General features: G+C 44.6%; 1 protein-coding gene across 2 annotated transcripts in view; it reads right to left on the bottom strand.

Moving 5' to 3' along the window:
* Positions 1-506: 506 nt before the first annotated feature.
* LOC147611626 (uncharacterized) overlaps positions 507-17475 on the bottom strand; it is a 62301-nt gene continuing 45332 nt past the window's right edge. Inside the window, exons 3-8 of one of the 2 annotated variants that reach the window (XM_086784697.1) lie at positions 15502-15711; positions 2248-2379; positions 2024-2081; positions 1095-1168; positions 902-993; positions 507-800 (exon numbers count right to left, since the gene is read on the bottom strand). In XM_086784697.1, the coding sequence (XP_086640823.1) occupies positions 725-800; positions 902-993; positions 1095-1168; positions 2024-2081; positions 2248-2379; positions 15502-15711 (642 nt within the window). In that variant the 3' untranslated portion in view covers positions 507-724. The remainder of the gene's footprint in view (positions 801-901; positions 994-1094; positions 1169-2023; positions 2082-2247; positions 2380-15501; positions 15712-17475) is intronic. The other variant, XM_086784698.1, reaches the window with a different exon arrangement.

Consider the following 17475-nt stretch of genomic DNA (forward strand, 5'->3'; position numbering starts at 1 on the left):
GTTATGACATAATTGATAGAGATTTATATATATAAATGTTTGTTTGAGATTACATGATTCTTTGCTTATGTGTGAAGAATTTTGGATACGATATTGTATACTATTTGAGAAGATTGATCTGATTGTATTACTATATAAAAATAGTAAAATTAAGTGAGTTCAATGTTTTCTTAGATTAAGTTGTACGATTAAGATATGGTTAGATTCACGACCGTCACAATTAAGATGAAGATAGGAGACTAATTTAGGTTTGCTTGAAAGACCTAGACAAGTTGTAGAATATAAATGGTCATTAAATCTTTCACAATCATTACCAAGCCCATTATAAGACTTCCACACACACACACACACAAACCAAAGAAGTTTTAAGATTCTACCTCACTTTAGGAGGGTAAAAGCATCATTTTAAAACAAAAAAAAAAACTTTTGGATAGGATGAAAGATAATCTAACTACTCAAGCAATAGCAACAAGACAAGCCATCATTCACAATTTAAAAATAAATAATTTTGAATAATTTATTAATTATATTTTTTCCTTATCATATATTTGTAATAGCACTTAAAAAGGCATGGCAAATGCTATAAACTAATCCTTTGGACTCTGAAAATTGAGGCCACTTAGTATATACAACCCCTCTCACCCACAAAGATTTCAGTTTTTTTTACTTGTGCAGAAGCCACCTACACTGCAACTCTGTAGTCCTGTGCTTTTTGCGAGAAAAATTATTCTGTGTTTAACTTCTGACGTGCTTTTGATTTCTGAATCCTCTTCATTTTCATGTGGTTCTTGCTCAAATCTCTGCATCCACATAAAAAAGAGCATTACCATGCAGGCACAGTATATTATACCCCCTAATTGATCAAAGAATAAGCAAAGGATTTTTGCTATGGCCATTTTACCTTCTGTGGGCATAAAATCCTCCATAGAACAGCAACAATAGCAGGCACACAAAAACAAACAAGGCAATGTATAAAGCCTCTTCTCCATATCTCTGCAAATAAAATAAAGATGGCACCAGTGAGGTATAGTTGGTGGTCTGCTGTTTGACATAGCCTTCTTACTATAGATTTTTTATGGACATAACCAACTTACCCCATTTCCACGTCCGAATGGCTTGACTCCTTTCTTACATTTGTGAGCGTCACAAAATTGTCGAAGAAAGAAATCTATGTAAAACAGAAAACTAACATTGTTTAGAGATCAAACATCCTCCCAAAGGTAATAGGAGTAATAGGATCATAAGACATTACGAGAACCGACGATCGTTCTCTATTAAAATCATTCTCAACTACTATCCACAGTCTTAACACATCTAAGACATGCATGAACTCACCAGTTGTAAGATTTTTCCCCTCCTGGGATGCAATTAGGGGGGTTCACATTATAGAAACCCCTTACCGCATCTACCTCTAAGGCATATTTGAACCCCTTTCTATGGATCTTGAGATTCTTAAGACATCCTAGTAAAAGGGGGTGGGGAAGGACCCACTCATGGGTGTGTGCATAAGTAAGGGTTGAAATACCTAGGGTCGACGCACTGAGTCTGGGTTTCCTAATAGAAACCCCATATAGCACCTGCATTCAAGTAGTTCAACTTTTTCTATGGGTTTCAGATTTTAAAGACACCCCTACTAGGTTATAAAAGTACCCCTTTGTACAAATTAGTTGTAAACCCCGTTACGTATGTATGTTATTGAATACATGAAAAAATAAAAACCTTCTATGCTGAATTCTCATGATATCTTACATAATTAAAAGTGGCTCCTCAGACTATCCCACAAGATTTCCTCGATTGAACAATTTGGTCTTCGCAACATAGCAAACCATTGTGTGATGACATGTCGCAATGCAATGGTTTCCTCCCACAAAAAGCGAATTGATCTTAATGTTACCACACACACACATGCACACGTGTGCACCTACGTGTGCACGCACACAAAACACATGTAGCAAGTATGCTTGCTACTGTTGTGAAAGGTATGTAGCAGCCATTCAACACCAGGCTAGTGTGATGCACATACCGTTTAGCCGTCTTGATGCAGCACTCTCTTGAGGAGGGAAGCAACTCTTTGCTAAACTCTGCCAAGACAAATCTTCTCCTCAGCATTTTTTCACATCATCAAAACATAAATGCAGCATGTTCAAGCTCTTCAAATCTGACTAAAATCTAGGAAATAACCCTAAACTTTTATAGTTCATAAATTCAACTCACAGTTTGGCAAGAATATGTTCAAATGGTTCAGACCTCACATAGGTGCAGGTTTCTGTCAGATGCAAGAGCGTTGCATTTTCTTTTCTTGTTCTTTGATTGGATTAAGGCATCATAATAATCACAGTGAAGAGCTCCACACATGTCAGCCAAACAATGCTCTCGTGTCTGCAAAACAACAAGAAGGCTGATAAGTAACTAACCACCTCTCTCTTTTTTTTTCGTAATGATTGGTTGATTAGATTACGAAAATGCAATACAAAGCAAAGGTCACATGACCAGCTATACAAACATGTACATAGAGGCCGTCAGACCGCACACACTAAAAGGCCACATAAGGCATGCCCACCGTACGAAGAGCAGGGGTCAGGTTGCGCCCTTGTGATAACATGTGCATCCACTCTCTCTCTCTCTCTCTTTCTCTCTCTCTCTTTCATACAGGAGGACACCATACAGTGGATCTTGTGGACCCACCTCAGGCTGCTCCAGACCCACCTCGCCCGAGAGGCCGGGCCTCTGCATTCCAGTGTGCCTGACACCCCCGGCCCCTTGGACGTCGGCCACAATTCCCTCATCCACTCCAGATCAAGGACATGCTCCATCACCATCGAGCTACCTTCCCACGTGACGTAGCTCAGGGAGACCTCTCGGCCACTCATTAGCCCCATGCTTGATATTTGGAGAGTGGTATACCATCTAATGGGGGCTGATCATAGTTGCCAAGCGTTTCATGAAACGTGTTTCATAAACGTTTCAGAAACATTTCATTCATTTTCCAGAAGTTTCAAAAACGTTTCATACAAAAAGGGGGGGTACAAGCCTCAAAATTTATATACAGGTTTATAATATGCTAAAAATATGTTGCCTTCCTTGCAAAACAATATTAAACATGCATCATTTACACATTAAAACGTGTTTACGAGCTAAAACTAAAGAATATGGGTGACCCAGTTACAGTAGGCACCCAACTGAGTCACTGACAAATTGGCATAAATAAACTGGCAACATCAAGAATCAAGATCTGGATTTCATCATCAATAATGGCACTCAAAGTGATCACAAAAAGTTTGAATCTTGAGTTGATACAAAAAAAGTAAACTGAAGTCTGAAATACACAAAGTAAATCGTGCTAAAACCTGATAGATGCAATCATGCATGAATGATGACAAATAGTAAACTAGAGCTGATTTGTGCAAGGCAGGAGCTCCTTCAATCAGTTTCCCAGTTGCCTGTAGACGTTTTTGAAAAACATAGGTTTTCCCAGGCAGCATGAAAGAAACGCGTTTAATTCCAATGAAACATTTCGTTTCATTCAGATGGAATGAAACACGTTTCATTGCAACTATGGGGCTGATGCTCCTCTCATGTTTCCATGATGTGATTTCCATGGACATTTTTGTATCACTCCAATGAGATAGTTTTGTTTAGTTTCTATTTTATTTTCCGTTCCATGATGAGATATGCCATGGACATTATTGTATCACTTTGGTCTCATAGGCCCATTGTTGAGTCTTTAGTAGACATTTAATACATCTTTCTTTCTTTCTCCCTCCCCGCTAACTAGAAGGTCATGGCATCGTACGAGTCCCTGAATGGTTGGGTATGAGCAGCAATGGGCTTCTACAGAGAGATTGGCAGCACTATGGGGGTCAAACATGTCGTCCTCTCTCTCCAAATAATTTCATGCTATACATTGATGAGATTTCAGATTTTGTTGAAAGGATGGGAGGAAGCAAGGCCGGCAGAAGCAAGGCTGGTTGCCTGTGAAGACTTAGGAAGCTTTGGATGGAACCATGACGGGCTGTCATGGCTACCTGAGTATGCATACCGTGTGATCAGCTGCACACATACATGAATACTCTTAGAATTCGTGACGAACTGCCGTCGGAATTCCTTGGACTACTCTGCTTTTGTATCTTGGATTTACTTGGAAATCTGGTGTGCAAGGGTTGAGGATTCTCCTAGGCACCCGCATCTTGTACGAGTACATTCTCCTTTTGGTAATACAAATACCTTAAACGTTGTTGTTGTTGTTGTTGTTTTTTTTTAAGGGGTGGGGGGTCGACTCATCTTGAACCCCTAGTGTGGTATGTCATACAAGGGGGAAACAACCACACAGGTGGTCTATAGTGCCAAGTAGGGGCTCACCACCACTGTCAGTGAGAAAGGGACCAGGCCGCCAGATCCTCAGGAAGGCCTCACGACACTTCTGCATGTGGTCTGAACCATGCTAAAGCTTCCCCACTGTCCACGGAGAGTACAATGATATCGAGCCAAATGCTCTGGATGGACTCTGCTGGTGGAGTGAGGGTGCATTCGATGGCTTCGCTGCATCGAGCTCACCAAATATCCCATGTGGTAATACTGCTACGAATCTCCCATCTCTAACAAGAACTTGGAGTCCAATGACCAGTAGATGGAGCTGGGACTGGCACTGCAGAAATATGAAGGTGAGAGACGTGAAGGGCTAGTCCCCAACCCTCCTCCTCATATGACATGATGGCCTCGGCCTCAGTGGCCCAAGCAACAATGTCTCCACATAACGGGTCCATAGTAAAGATGCAGAGGATCTACTGCTAAACTTGCTCAGCCTTCGGGCGATCCCAAAGACAATGACACTGGGACTCCTGGGGATGGCCACACCTTGGACAAACTGATGGCCTACCTCCAGTGGCCAGCCAAGTGCCAACTACCAAGCTTCTTTGTGCCAATTGCCACAAAAAAGAGAGTGATCTTCTGTGGCCGAAAACTATCCCACAACTGCTTCAAGAAATTTGAGAGGACCTGTGGCAAGAGGCCTTGGGACTCTCGGTGTCTTGCTGCTACTGAAGTGCCCTCAACCTCTGGCATATGGCTCCTACAGCTCAACGGTGAGGTGTATGCAAAAAAGGGGTACCAAGAGTCTCCCCCATCATCTGGATCATGCCATGTCCACTCTCCCGGGTCCCACTAGAGGCCTATGAGAGGGAGGCCCTCCCAAATCCACAAACGCTAGAGTCTCTCTTTGGTCACCTTGGCTAGTGGAGGGTCAATGTGCCACTCATGCACATGGAAACCAATCACCCTCATCCTCTGCAAGGTGCATCCCTTGAAATCCTCCATGGGGGAACTTGCTCTCTCAAATTTGCCATGAGGTCCAATAGAGAAGGCGAGTAAGGTGGAGAACTCATCCGTGCCATGGACTACCAAGGGTATATCATGCCTGGTGACACTCCTTGCCATTGCCCGGGGTCGGGAGGGTCTACGATCGGGGGCAGCCACTCCGAAGGGATGGAAGAGTCGATGTCGAGGCTGAGTCTGTCCCTACCCCAGATCCCAATGAGGTTCCTCTACAGGGCCTCTAGGGGTAGCTATTTGAACGTAAGCCAATCTCCAAGTGACCTAAGGACCCATGCTTGGAGCCTCCCGGGCCACCATCCCCTTTTGAAGCTGACCATGCCTACCTCTCTTTCACTCTTACCTGCACACCACCCTTCCCTCCACCACCATCCCCCATCTCACATAACACTTAGGTCCTTTTTTATCACGAGCTTGACCTTGTTTACTCCAACCACATCTACCGCCAACTCCAGGATGTGGAACCTATTGTCCCCCTATCCACCCTCACATCACAACTCACCACCATACTCCACACATCCACCACTTCTTTCATCTGCACGCGGCGGTCTACCGCCAAGCCACCTTGCGGTTCCATGCCCTAGAACTGTTGGTATGATGACCAATGCCGGGCCACACGCTCCCGTCTTAAGCATGAGGTACGGATTGGGCAAATCACGAAGTACGGATTGGGCAAATCACGAAGCGCCAAGCGCAAGGCTGCACAACGGACTTCTCAACGGCTCACCCAACGCAAGAAACAAGAGTTCTATGCTTGGAAAGAGGATGAGTTATGCCGACTTTTCTTAGGGCCGAACTACAAAGAGGCCTGGAGGAAACTCCGAGAACATCAACCTCCCACACCTATCACCTACCCGGACACATGGCACTCCTATGCACGCTCCCTCTATCATATCCCCCATCAGCCACCCCTACCCCCACCACCAGATCCCCGTCCCACCACCTCCACCTTCTTCACAAAGGGCATGGTCCTCAAGGCCATTCGTAGACTACGCAATGGGCGAGCCCAAGATCATGAGGGACTCACTGCTCAGTACATCTCGTATGCCGATGATACCCTGGCGCCCCTACTAGCCTACATGTTCAATAGAGCCCTTTGTGAAGGATTTCCACCCACTTAGTCCACCAACACCATCACCCCCATCCTCAAAGCCGGAGATCCACTTGATCCTAATAATTACATGATGATCATGATTGGCCACACATTGGCCAAACTCTATGGATTAGTGCTAGAGGCGGAGCTCAATTCATTTGTAGAGAGCTAGGGATGCACAGCCTCGGGCTTTCGGAGGAGCTATTCTACACTTGACCACATCTTCACTCTCCGTGCCATCATCGAGGAGGGTAGAGCACGACATCAGAGGATTTACTACTACTTTGTAGATTTCCGCAAAGCTTTTGATATTGTACCCCGAGCTCGCCTCCTACACCGTCTACAGGAGATTGGAGTCCCATCTGACATGGTTTGGAGCATCATCGCCCTCTATGAGTCCGTCACCGGGGACGAGTGGGAGCCCCAGGAGGTACATCACAGGAGATTTCCAGCACTATTGGGGTGAAACAGGGCTGCCCTCTATCACCCACTCTTTTCAGCCTCTACATTGATGAGATCTCGAGCTTCACCATGGTTCCTGCAGCACATGCCAGAGTGACACGGGGATATGCAGCCTTGAGCTTACTTGAGCAGCAGTGCTTCCAGACACATTTCCAGGAGCCCAGGACAAAGGGCTGGCTTTTTGACACCCTCGTCACACCAGCCTTGATGTATGAAGCAACCTTCTAGGGCCAGATTTATCCGATGAGGATTGGCAGCGAGTTGAGAGGCCTCAAGTCATGATGTTCTTCCGTATGATCCGCAGCAAACCATCAATCCCACACCAGATTATCCAGGTGGAGTTTGCTGCAGCCCCAATGGTAGTGGATGCACTCTTCCAGACAGTCACATACCTCCATCGCATCAGTCACATGGATCCCCACAGGTACCCGAGGCTTGCCCTGGAGTCCTCAAGACAACTAGCACTTGAGGGCCACTCTAGAGTATGGTATGCACTAGTTTCCACTTGGTTCTCAGTATATGGGCTCCGCATGGACCGCCTACCCCCCCCTTCAGTATAGTTTTGAAGGCAATGAAGTGTTAGGGTTAGGGTTTACAGAAGCCTCAAGCAGGCGTGGAAACCAAGAGAGAGAGAGAACACGATTTTGTATAATGCTTGATGATAGAAGTGAAGTACAATAGCCACATAATAGTGACCCTAAAGATAAGTGTTCACATGTCCGGCCATAAAATGTGCCGGGTGAACCAAAACACCTATAAACTGAATATAAGTGAAACTAGGCTAAACTGGGAGAAAAACCTCCACTAACTGAAGTAAAAAGTGCCCCAGTAATCTACTGATGATCACTAGCACTCCTCTGGATGCATACACAGCGTAAAACCCAACAAACTCCCCTGGAATGATATGTGATCACTGTACATCATCCACCAAAAGGAAACAAATTGAAAGCACTGCGGAATGCTTCAAATTTCGGACGTGGTAATGCTTTCGTGAAGATGTCTGCCACATTCTGATCTGTAGGACAGTAGATCAGACTGATATCTCCTGCCTGGAGTCTCTCCCGAACAAAATGATAGTGAATCTCAATGTGTTTCGTGTGAGTATGAAACACAGGATTCCTGGCCACAGCAATGGCACTCTGACTATCAGTATAGATAGGTGTAGGCTCCTCCACTGAAATATCCATATCAGTGATGAGACGACGCAGCCAAACACACTCAACAGTAGTAGTGTAGGCTGCTCTGTACTCTGCCTCACAAGACGAAGTGGCCACTGTGGTCTGTTTCTTGCTTAGCCAAGAAATGCATGAAGAGCCAAGAAAGAAACAATTTCCACTAGTGGAATGTCTGGTATCAAAATCACCAGCCCAATCTAAATCACTGTAAGCGTATAACTGCATGTCACCCCCCTCATGATAAAGCAATCCAAGAGACAAGGTACCCTGCAAATAACGGAATACACGCTTCACAGCTTGCCAATGTGACAACCGCGGGCTGTGCATAAATCTGCTCAACTGAGAGACTGCATACTGAATATCTGGCCTTGTATTACACAAGTAAATAAGGCACCCAACAGCCTGAGCATATGTAGTGGCATCAAAGGAAACACTGTCATCTTGTAGTGACAGTTTCATCCCAGGCTCCATAGGAGTACTAATAGGCTTGCAATCCTGAAATTTAAACTTCTCCAGAAGTTTAGCAACATAACGTGATTGCAACAACCCAATGCCTCTGTTATCCTGCACAAACTGTATGCCCAAATAGTAATGTACAAGCCCCAAGTCAAACATGTCAAATGTCTGTTACAGTATCTCCTTAAAAGCTGCAATTTTGTCATCATTTGATCCCATGAGCAAGAGATCATCCACATAAAGACTGATGACCAGCAGATCTGTCTCTTCTTTCTTTACATACAGAGTGGCTTCTGATGGACTGTTCACAAATCCCTGAGTGAGTAGAAAAGCATCTATTTTTGCATACCAAGCTCGTGGAGCTTGTTTCAAACCATACAAGGCCTTTTTCAGCCTGCAAACTTTCCCCTCATGACCATGTTCTGCAAGTCCCATGGGCTGAAATACATAAACTTCCTCCTCGAGGTCCCCATGTAAGAATGCAGTCTTTATGTCCAACTGGTGAACAACCCAACCACAATGTGCAGCCAATGCAATGATACACCTAAGTGTCGACATACGCGATGTAGGAGCAAATGTCTCCTCATAATCAATGCCCTTCTTCTGTGCATAGCCCTTTGCAACTAGACGGGCTTTGTACCTGTCAATGGATCCATCTGCATGTCTTTTCAACTTATAGACCCATTTAGTACCAATTGCTTTCTTGCCTTTGGGCAGATCAACCAAATCCCATGTTTGATTCCTTTTAATAGAATCAAGCTCATCCTGCATGGCTTTGTTCCAATGCACATTATCTCGTGCATCCACAAATGAATCAGGCTCTTCATCATCCTGTAAACTGGCTGCCATAACCAGATTCAAATCCATGATGTGTGCATGCTCATTGGTCCTTGTTTCCCTACGAGTACGACCAGCAAGAGGACCCTCTAAATGGCTGTCCTGTAATGTCCTCAAATACCATCTAGGTATGTGTCTGACCTGTGGTGCCTGCTGCCCCATATGTGGTTCAGCTTCTGGCTCATTTTGCTGCTGAATTTCTGCACCACCTACATCATTTGCTGGCTGTCCTGTACCCTCATTAGTTGGATCACCAACTGTGGAATGAGATTCCATAGGTAGTAGACCTTCAAACACATCATTTTCAGCCTGATTTGCCTCATAACCAGCCATGGATATTTCTGATTTTTCATCAAAAATCACATCCCGACTAGTGAATATCTTCTTGGATAGTGGGTCATATAACCTGTAGCCCTTGCTCTCACGGCTATACCCAACAAAAATGCATTTTGTGGCTTTATCATCCAGCTTCCTCCTCAACTCTTTGGGTATGTGTGCATATGCAAGACACCCAAAGATACGAAAATGCGATACAGAAGGCTTGCGGCCATGCCAAGCCTCAAAAGGAGTAATAGAAACCAATGCCTTTGTGGGACATCGATTCAAATATGACAAGCACACATGACTGCTTCCACCCAAAAGATATGTGGTAGCCTTTTTGCCTTTAGCATACATCTGGCCATCTCCATGAGTGACCGATTCTTCCTTTCTGCAACCCCATTCTGCTGTGGAGTGTAAGGAGTAGTATACTGATGTTTTATACCTCTACTCCCAAGAAAGGAATTCAGCATATGTGACATATATTCCCCCCCTCGGTCAGAACGGAGAGTCTTGACCTTGCATCCTGACTCTGTCTCAGCAAGTGCTACAAAGGCCAAAAATGCATCATATACCTGTGATTTCTGTGTCAAAGGATAGACCCAGCATATACGAGAGAAGTCATCAATAAATGTTGCAAAATAGAAGCAACCACCTAATGACTTCGTTTGCATGGGACCACAAAGATCACTGTGTATAAGTTGCAACTTTGCAGTTGCTCTTAGAGCCTGATCACGTGGGAAGGAAAACCTGTGCATTTTTCCCAAAATACATCCTTCACAAATGTGATCAGGAGGCTTCTCCATGAGAGGTAGATCTGTAAACATGTTATGTCGCTGCATAAGCATAAGACTACCAAAATTTACATGCCCCATGCGAGCATGCCATAACTCCGCATCAACCATAGCTGGAGTAAGAGTGAATGCATGATAAGCAGACTGATCCACTGGCTGAAATGCATCCAACTGATAAAGTCCATGACATAATGTACCAGTAAGCATCAAGGTCAAGGCATTAGCTTTGTCTCTGACCATGCATTTATCATCATCAAAGTGGACTTGCATACCACAATGTGCTAAAGAAGAAATGGACAACAAATTCTTCTTTATCCCTGGTACATATAAGGCATCTGTAAGGCGGAGAATGGAGCCATCAATGGCTGTGAGCTAAATCTCCCCAATGCCACGAACTGGATATGAAGCATTGTTGGCACACTGAACAGTTTTGCCAACAGGGGCAGGGCCAACATGACTAAACAAATCCCTGCGAGATGTGATATGCTTTGAGGCACCACTATCAAAATACCAAGTACATGCATGCTCTGTCAAACTGAGTGCCTGTGAAGACCAAGAGGCATCATAGCGGCATGTATAAAAACAGTAATCCCTGTCCTCAACAAAAGAAGCAGTCTCTGGAGGAGCTTTAGAAGCATCATTAACAAACATCCCAGCTTCCTTTGCCTTTTCTTTGGCAATCCTCTTCCTACATTCCGTGATGTAGTGACCTGGCTTCTTACAGTAATGACATTTGCCCTTCTTCTTGGGCTGTCCATCACCTTTCTTGGTATCCTGTGAAGAACCACCATCACCTGAATTTTGATTTGAACTCTTTGGCTGAGTTTTTCCTTTCCCCTTTTGACCTGTAGTAAATGCTTGTTCAGCATTTGTGTTCATATTCATATTCTTCCTCATTTGCTCCTCTTGTAGTAAGAGAGCAACAAGTTCCTGATACTTGAGGGGTTCAACAGCATTCCTCATGCTGAGGTTCAAAGAGGTATGAAAAGCCAAGTAAGATCTTGGCAAAGAGTGCAAGATGGTGGACACAAGCTGTGTCTCAGGAATAATCTCATCCACATTGATGAGTTGCTCTCTCAAATCCTACAGCTTGTTTAAGTGGCTAGACATATCATCTCCTTCATTCATTTTCTGATTTTCCAGCTCTCTTTTCAAAAATGAGATCCTAGCCTCATTACGAGCAGCATACATCTGCTCCAAAGTCACCCATGCATTCTGTGAAGAGCCAGCTGAACGAATATGAGGTATAATGGACCTCTGTACTGACAATGCAATGAGTGACAAAGCTTGTGCATCCCTGGCATCCCATGTCTTTTGAGCATTTGTTCTTTGAACAGGCAATGGCTGTCCTGGAGCTTGTACCTGTTGTCCTCGTCCACGAGCACCCCCTTGGGGAGGAGTCTCTGGAGCCAATGGACCTGGACGTGGTTCATCACCACTAACAAAATCCCAAAGACCTTTTGCCACAAGCACATTTTTCAGCATAAAACTCCACAAGGAGTAGTTCGTGCCATCCAATTTGTCTTCCTTAGACAAATATGTGAATACATCACTTTGCTGTTGATTTGCCATTATGCTTACGCACAATGTTGTACCTGTTTATCAAAAAACCCAATAGCAGAAACCCTGAAAATAACTGTACTCCACTGAATACAGTTCACCCAAATATGCCTGCACTCTCAATCCTCTGAATGTGCAGCTCAATGCACCAATGACTGAGTAGAGCAGCAAATGGCGTACACAATGCCAAAATGCCCCAAAAATGCCCAAATTTACTGCACCCAAACTGTGCAAGAAAACCTGTATAGTTCTTTGCTAGAAAATCTGCCTGTTGTGCCTGTAAAATTTCACAGAGAGAATAAAAATGCCCAATATTCAAAACTTGCAATGCTTACCACAGTGTGATGTTAGCAGGTACAAGTTGACTTCAATGCGAATGATTGTTGTACTTTGCAGGTACAGTTTACTGTACTGAGCAGACTGCAGGTACAGTTGAAGTACAGTGGATGTACTCTCACGAAGCACTGTATTGAACAATGCGAACAGGTACTCTGCAGGTCTGGAAGTCATATTGGGCACAGCAAGTACAGTCGAAGCAGGTACAGTACTGAAAACTGGTACTGAACAGGTACAGAACACCAAATACTGCAGGTCGCCTGTACTGACAGCTGTACGGCTTGTCTGCGCAGGTGTAAACAGAAGCGCTGTCTGTGTACGGAGCAGGCAGTGCTGTACGGCTGCTGGGCGAGCAGGTACACGTCAGCTGCTGTCGACTGTATGCAGGTACAGTACGGGTACTGAAGGCAGCGCTGACTTGTACTGAAACAGCAGTAAGGTGCACAGATGTACGAGCAGCAACAGTAATGTACGGCGCACAGGTGTACGGGCTGTGATGTACGGGTGCTGTACGGGCAGCAGAAACAAAAACTTGGTTGTGTACGGGCAGGGCAATGCAAGCCTTCAATGCTCTGATACCAAATGAAGGCAATGAAGTGTTAGGGTTAGGGTTTACAGAAGCCTCAAGCAGGCGTGGAAACCAAGAGAGAGAGAGAACACGATTTTGTATAATGCTTGATGATAGAAGTGAAGTACAATAGCCACATAATAGTGACCCTAAAGATAAGTGTTCACATGTCCGGCCATAAAATGTGCCGGGTAGACCAAAACACCTATAAACTGAATATAAGTGAAACTAGGCTAAACTGGGGGAAAAAACCTCCACTAACTGAAGTAAAAAGTGCCCCAATAATCTACTGATGATCACTAGCACTCCTCTGGGTGCATACACAGCGTAAAACCCAACAAGTTTGAACTCCCTTTTTCTCCGGCTATCTCACGAGGATACCAACTGGGTTATCCGGTTAGATCTTCTCAGCCTCTACACCCATTGCACATGGATCACACCTCCGGAGCTCTCCACGAAGATGCACTTCTACAAAGATCACTTCCTCACACTCACTAAGGATGGATTCATCGGATCATTGACTTCCAGGGCCAGTGTTGCCTAGGCCTCTTCCTGCTTGAGCTCCGCAGGCACACGGACACCTTCTTGAGAGAGCTTTGGCCCCAGCCACCCCTCCCTCGCCAACTAACCATCACCAATTTCTTCCAGACACAAGAGGTGGAGGACACCGACATAGTGGATCTTGTGGACCCTCCACAAGCTGCTCTGGACCTACCTCGCCCGAGAGGAGTTACCTCGGATTGAGCCTCTGCACTCCAGTGTGCCCGATGCCCCCCCCCCCCCCTTTCTCTGGGTCGGCCACGATCACCTCATCAGCTTCAGATCTAGGACATGCTCCACCGCTATCGAGCTAAGGGAGACCTCTCGACCATACTCATTAGCCCCATGCTTGATATTTTGGAGAGTGGTATACCATCTACTCAGAGCTGATGTTGCTCTCATGTTTCTATATTCTTAGTATTCCATGATGAGTTTCCATGGACAGTTTTGTATCACCCCAGTGAGATAGCTATGTTTATGTTTTCTTTCTGTTTTATTTTCCATTCCATGATGAGATATGCCATGGACATTATTGTATCACTTTGGTCTCATAGTCCCATTGGGTCTTTAGTAGACGCTTAATCTCTCTCTCTCTCTCTCTCTCTCTCTCTCTCTCTCTCTCTCTCTCTCTCTCTCTCTCTCCCCACAACAGTTCCTCTACTACGACATCAAAGCCCACCACCCGTACCCACGCTCCAGCTCCACGCCCTAGAGGAGTTCTTAGTGAGAGAGCTCGATCCATTCTGCGAGCCAATCGTCCCTGACCCATCAGTACCCTCCACCACACACAGATGGATTCGTGAGGTTCTCCGCCGACATGTCACGCTCCCATCACAAAGGCCTGACATTCACTCCACCATCAGATCGGTTCTGGCCAAGGCGGGTATCGACGTTAGCTGATCACAGCATATCTCACTCTACACAGGATCATCTGTTGATCACATGTATTGTCAGATGTTTTCATTTTACTTTTTCTTTCAGTTTTCCATGGCTTAGTATATCCATGGTACCATTGTATTACTTTTGGTCTCATATGCCCTTGGGGTCTTCCGTAGACGTTAATATAACTTTCTTTCTTCTTTCTTTCTCTCTTGATGCCCCAGACTCCCTGGACCTCGCTAGCAACACAGACATCAGCCCCAGCTTGAGGAGATCTTGAAGAGGCACAGAGCCACCTTCTCACACCCGGCAGATCTGGAGAGCCTTCTACAGGCTAACCCCATACTCGATATCCTTGACGGCCCCCGTCCTCCTACCAGGGGGTCCATAGGTTGTATGATGATGGTGGTCCCACTTTGTATCATATGGCTCGGATTTGACATTCTCAGCTCATAGCTCCATCAGCCCCAGCTTGAGGAGATCTTGGAGAGGCACAGAGCCACCTTCCCACGCCCAGCGATATCCTTGACGGTCCCCTGCTCCTACCGGGGGGTTAGCTCCATAGGTTGTATGATGATGATGGCCCCACTTTTTATCATATGGCTCGGATTTGACATTCTCAGCTCATAGCTCTAGTCTTTGTTTTCTTTTGTACCATGATGAGATTACATGGACACTATTGTATCAATTTTGGTCTCATAGACCCACTAGGTCGTTTGAAGACATTTAATATAACTTTCTTTCTTTCTCTCTCTCCCCTTTTTGTTATGTTGTCCTTTTTTTCCATGCTGACATTCCATGGACACATAGAGCCATTGGGTCTTTTGCAAGATGTTAATATATCTTCTTCTTCTTCTCCTCTCTCTCCAGCCACCTTGTTTCGGGATTCTCAGTACATGTACATGGGAGGCCCACATAGTACACCGGTCTTCTTTTCATTTCATTTTCAGCACTTTTTGTTTCCATGTTCAAAGTGTACACATGGAACTTTTGTAACACATGTTGGTCTAATAGACCCATTGGATCTTTTGTAGACGTTAATAAAAACTCTCTCTCTCTCTCTCTCTCTCTCTCTCTCTCTCTCTCTCTCTACAATCCACCATAAAAGAATTATATCTCACACATGCGTGATATGCATCATTACTACATACGCACATAATTGATCAGATCAACATGCCGATTGTCAAAGTGTTGATCCAAAAACTTCTCTGATCGAAACATTTTCTTGCAATAAATGCACTGCCATTGATTTGCTGTAATATGCTCTTTCTTTGACTCTTGCTCCCTGAACATATCATTGTTTGGATGAAGTCTGCAAGCTTCAGAAAGATTGTATCGCTCTTGTTCAACAAATGGAAGCAGGTACTGCACACATTTCAGAAATTTGTAAGAGCATGGGTTCTAGAACTAAATCAAAACCAGTTGATGGTGATCATTTTCATTAAAGAAGCTATCTTATGGTCCCACAGATTTTACAGTAAAGCATGCACTTGCAGCATAAGACATGGCACGCCTATAAAAACTCATCCACATGTCCATTCTACAAAGATAATCGCTCCATCTTATTATAACTATTAGAAATAAACCATTCTCAATAGCAATGCAAATGTTTCATAAGACCTAGAACAAAAGTTTGGCATGGAGAGGAGGGATGCGGAGGGGGGGGGGGGGGGGGGGGGTGGTGGGGGAGGGTTGGTATATGTGCATAGAAAGAAAGAAAGAAAGTTCAATAACGTCTTCAAAAGACCCAAAGGGTCTATGACACCAAAATGATGTGTACATAGTGTCCATGAAATCTTGTCATGGATGAAATAAGAGTAAACAACAATAAACTAAAACTGAAAACTGAAAGCTAAGATCTCAGACTCTGAGATTATACAAGATGAAAAATCTAGATCCTACTATGCCAAGTATAGGGTACAATAACTGATGGGATATGGAAGAGGTGAATAAAAACAATCAATCAACCCTGTATGTCAAGCAAGGGCCATTTTTTACCATTTTTTACGCATTTTATAGCATTTCATGCTACTCAACAGCTGTCAGCCCACCCACTCTCTAGAGGGATATATAAGGGTTCTCACCATTCCCCTCATTTTTCATCTCATTCTTGCATATCTGCTGGAGGTCATTGGCTGTTGCAACAGTCTCTTATGCTTGTAAGCACCTACGGGCTTCCCTCGTGCTCATTTTCAACAATAATCAACTGTTTCCAGCCTTCTACAGTTTGTGCTTTGGGCCTACAACCTGTGATGCTCTTTCTTTCATGGTATCAGCGCCAAACGCTGATCTACAGGTTTAAAAATGTTGCGTTTTTTTTATTCGAGAAGATGCTTCATCATTGTGCTGCGTTTTCTGCATCTGTATTGCTGAACTGCTGCGTTTTTGCTGTTGGAGGCTGAAGCTCTCTTCTAGGTGTTGAGGACAGGCCATGAAGCTTACAGCAACCAACTATCATACATGGTCTTTCTACACTCAGTTATTGCTGGAAGAAGCCGGTGTGTAGATGGCTATCTCCACACCTCGCTTGGTGGACCCTGCTTTGAGAAGCATATTGGATGCTCGGGCTCGTCTTATCATCATCCATTGCATGACTCCATCTATACAGGCACAGTTTGTCTCTACCCGGAGTAATGCTCATCAAATGTGGACAAAGATTCAGAGGACGTATGGGAGAGTTTCGACCATAGTAACAGGGAATGGGCATTTTTAGACTCCGCAAAGTTGGGGATGGCAGCATCTTCCCGTTCCCATTCCCATCCCACGTCACTCTATAGTCACAAGGAATGGCCATTCTCAATCTTTTCCATCCCCGTTCCCCGTCCCCATTTCGCGTCCCATGTGACTATGGTTTCGACAATGAAGATTGCCAAATTGGAGTCAGATTTGGAGAAGCTTACAATCAATGAGTCAGATAACTTGATTGAGAAGACTGGAGAGTTCACCCATATCAAGTGCAACTTGAGGAGTACGGGAGCACCATCAACAATCCCATCCATAAACTTCTTGGTAGATTGCCTGCTGCCTTTGATTCTTTTAGGGATAATATTTATTTCCATGATCCTCTCCCCCCTTTTGAGGAAGTCGTGAGTTATCTCCACGACAAGTGCATGCTTCGCGGAAAAGGCA

The sequence above is a fragment of the Cibotium barometz genome, chromosome 47, assembly GCF_041138505.1.
Source record: "Cibotium barometz isolate CiBa-2024 chromosome 47, ASM4113850v1, whole genome shotgun sequence".
Lineage (NCBI taxonomy): Eukaryota > Viridiplantae > Streptophyta > Polypodiopsida > Cyatheales > Cibotiaceae > Cibotium > Cibotium barometz.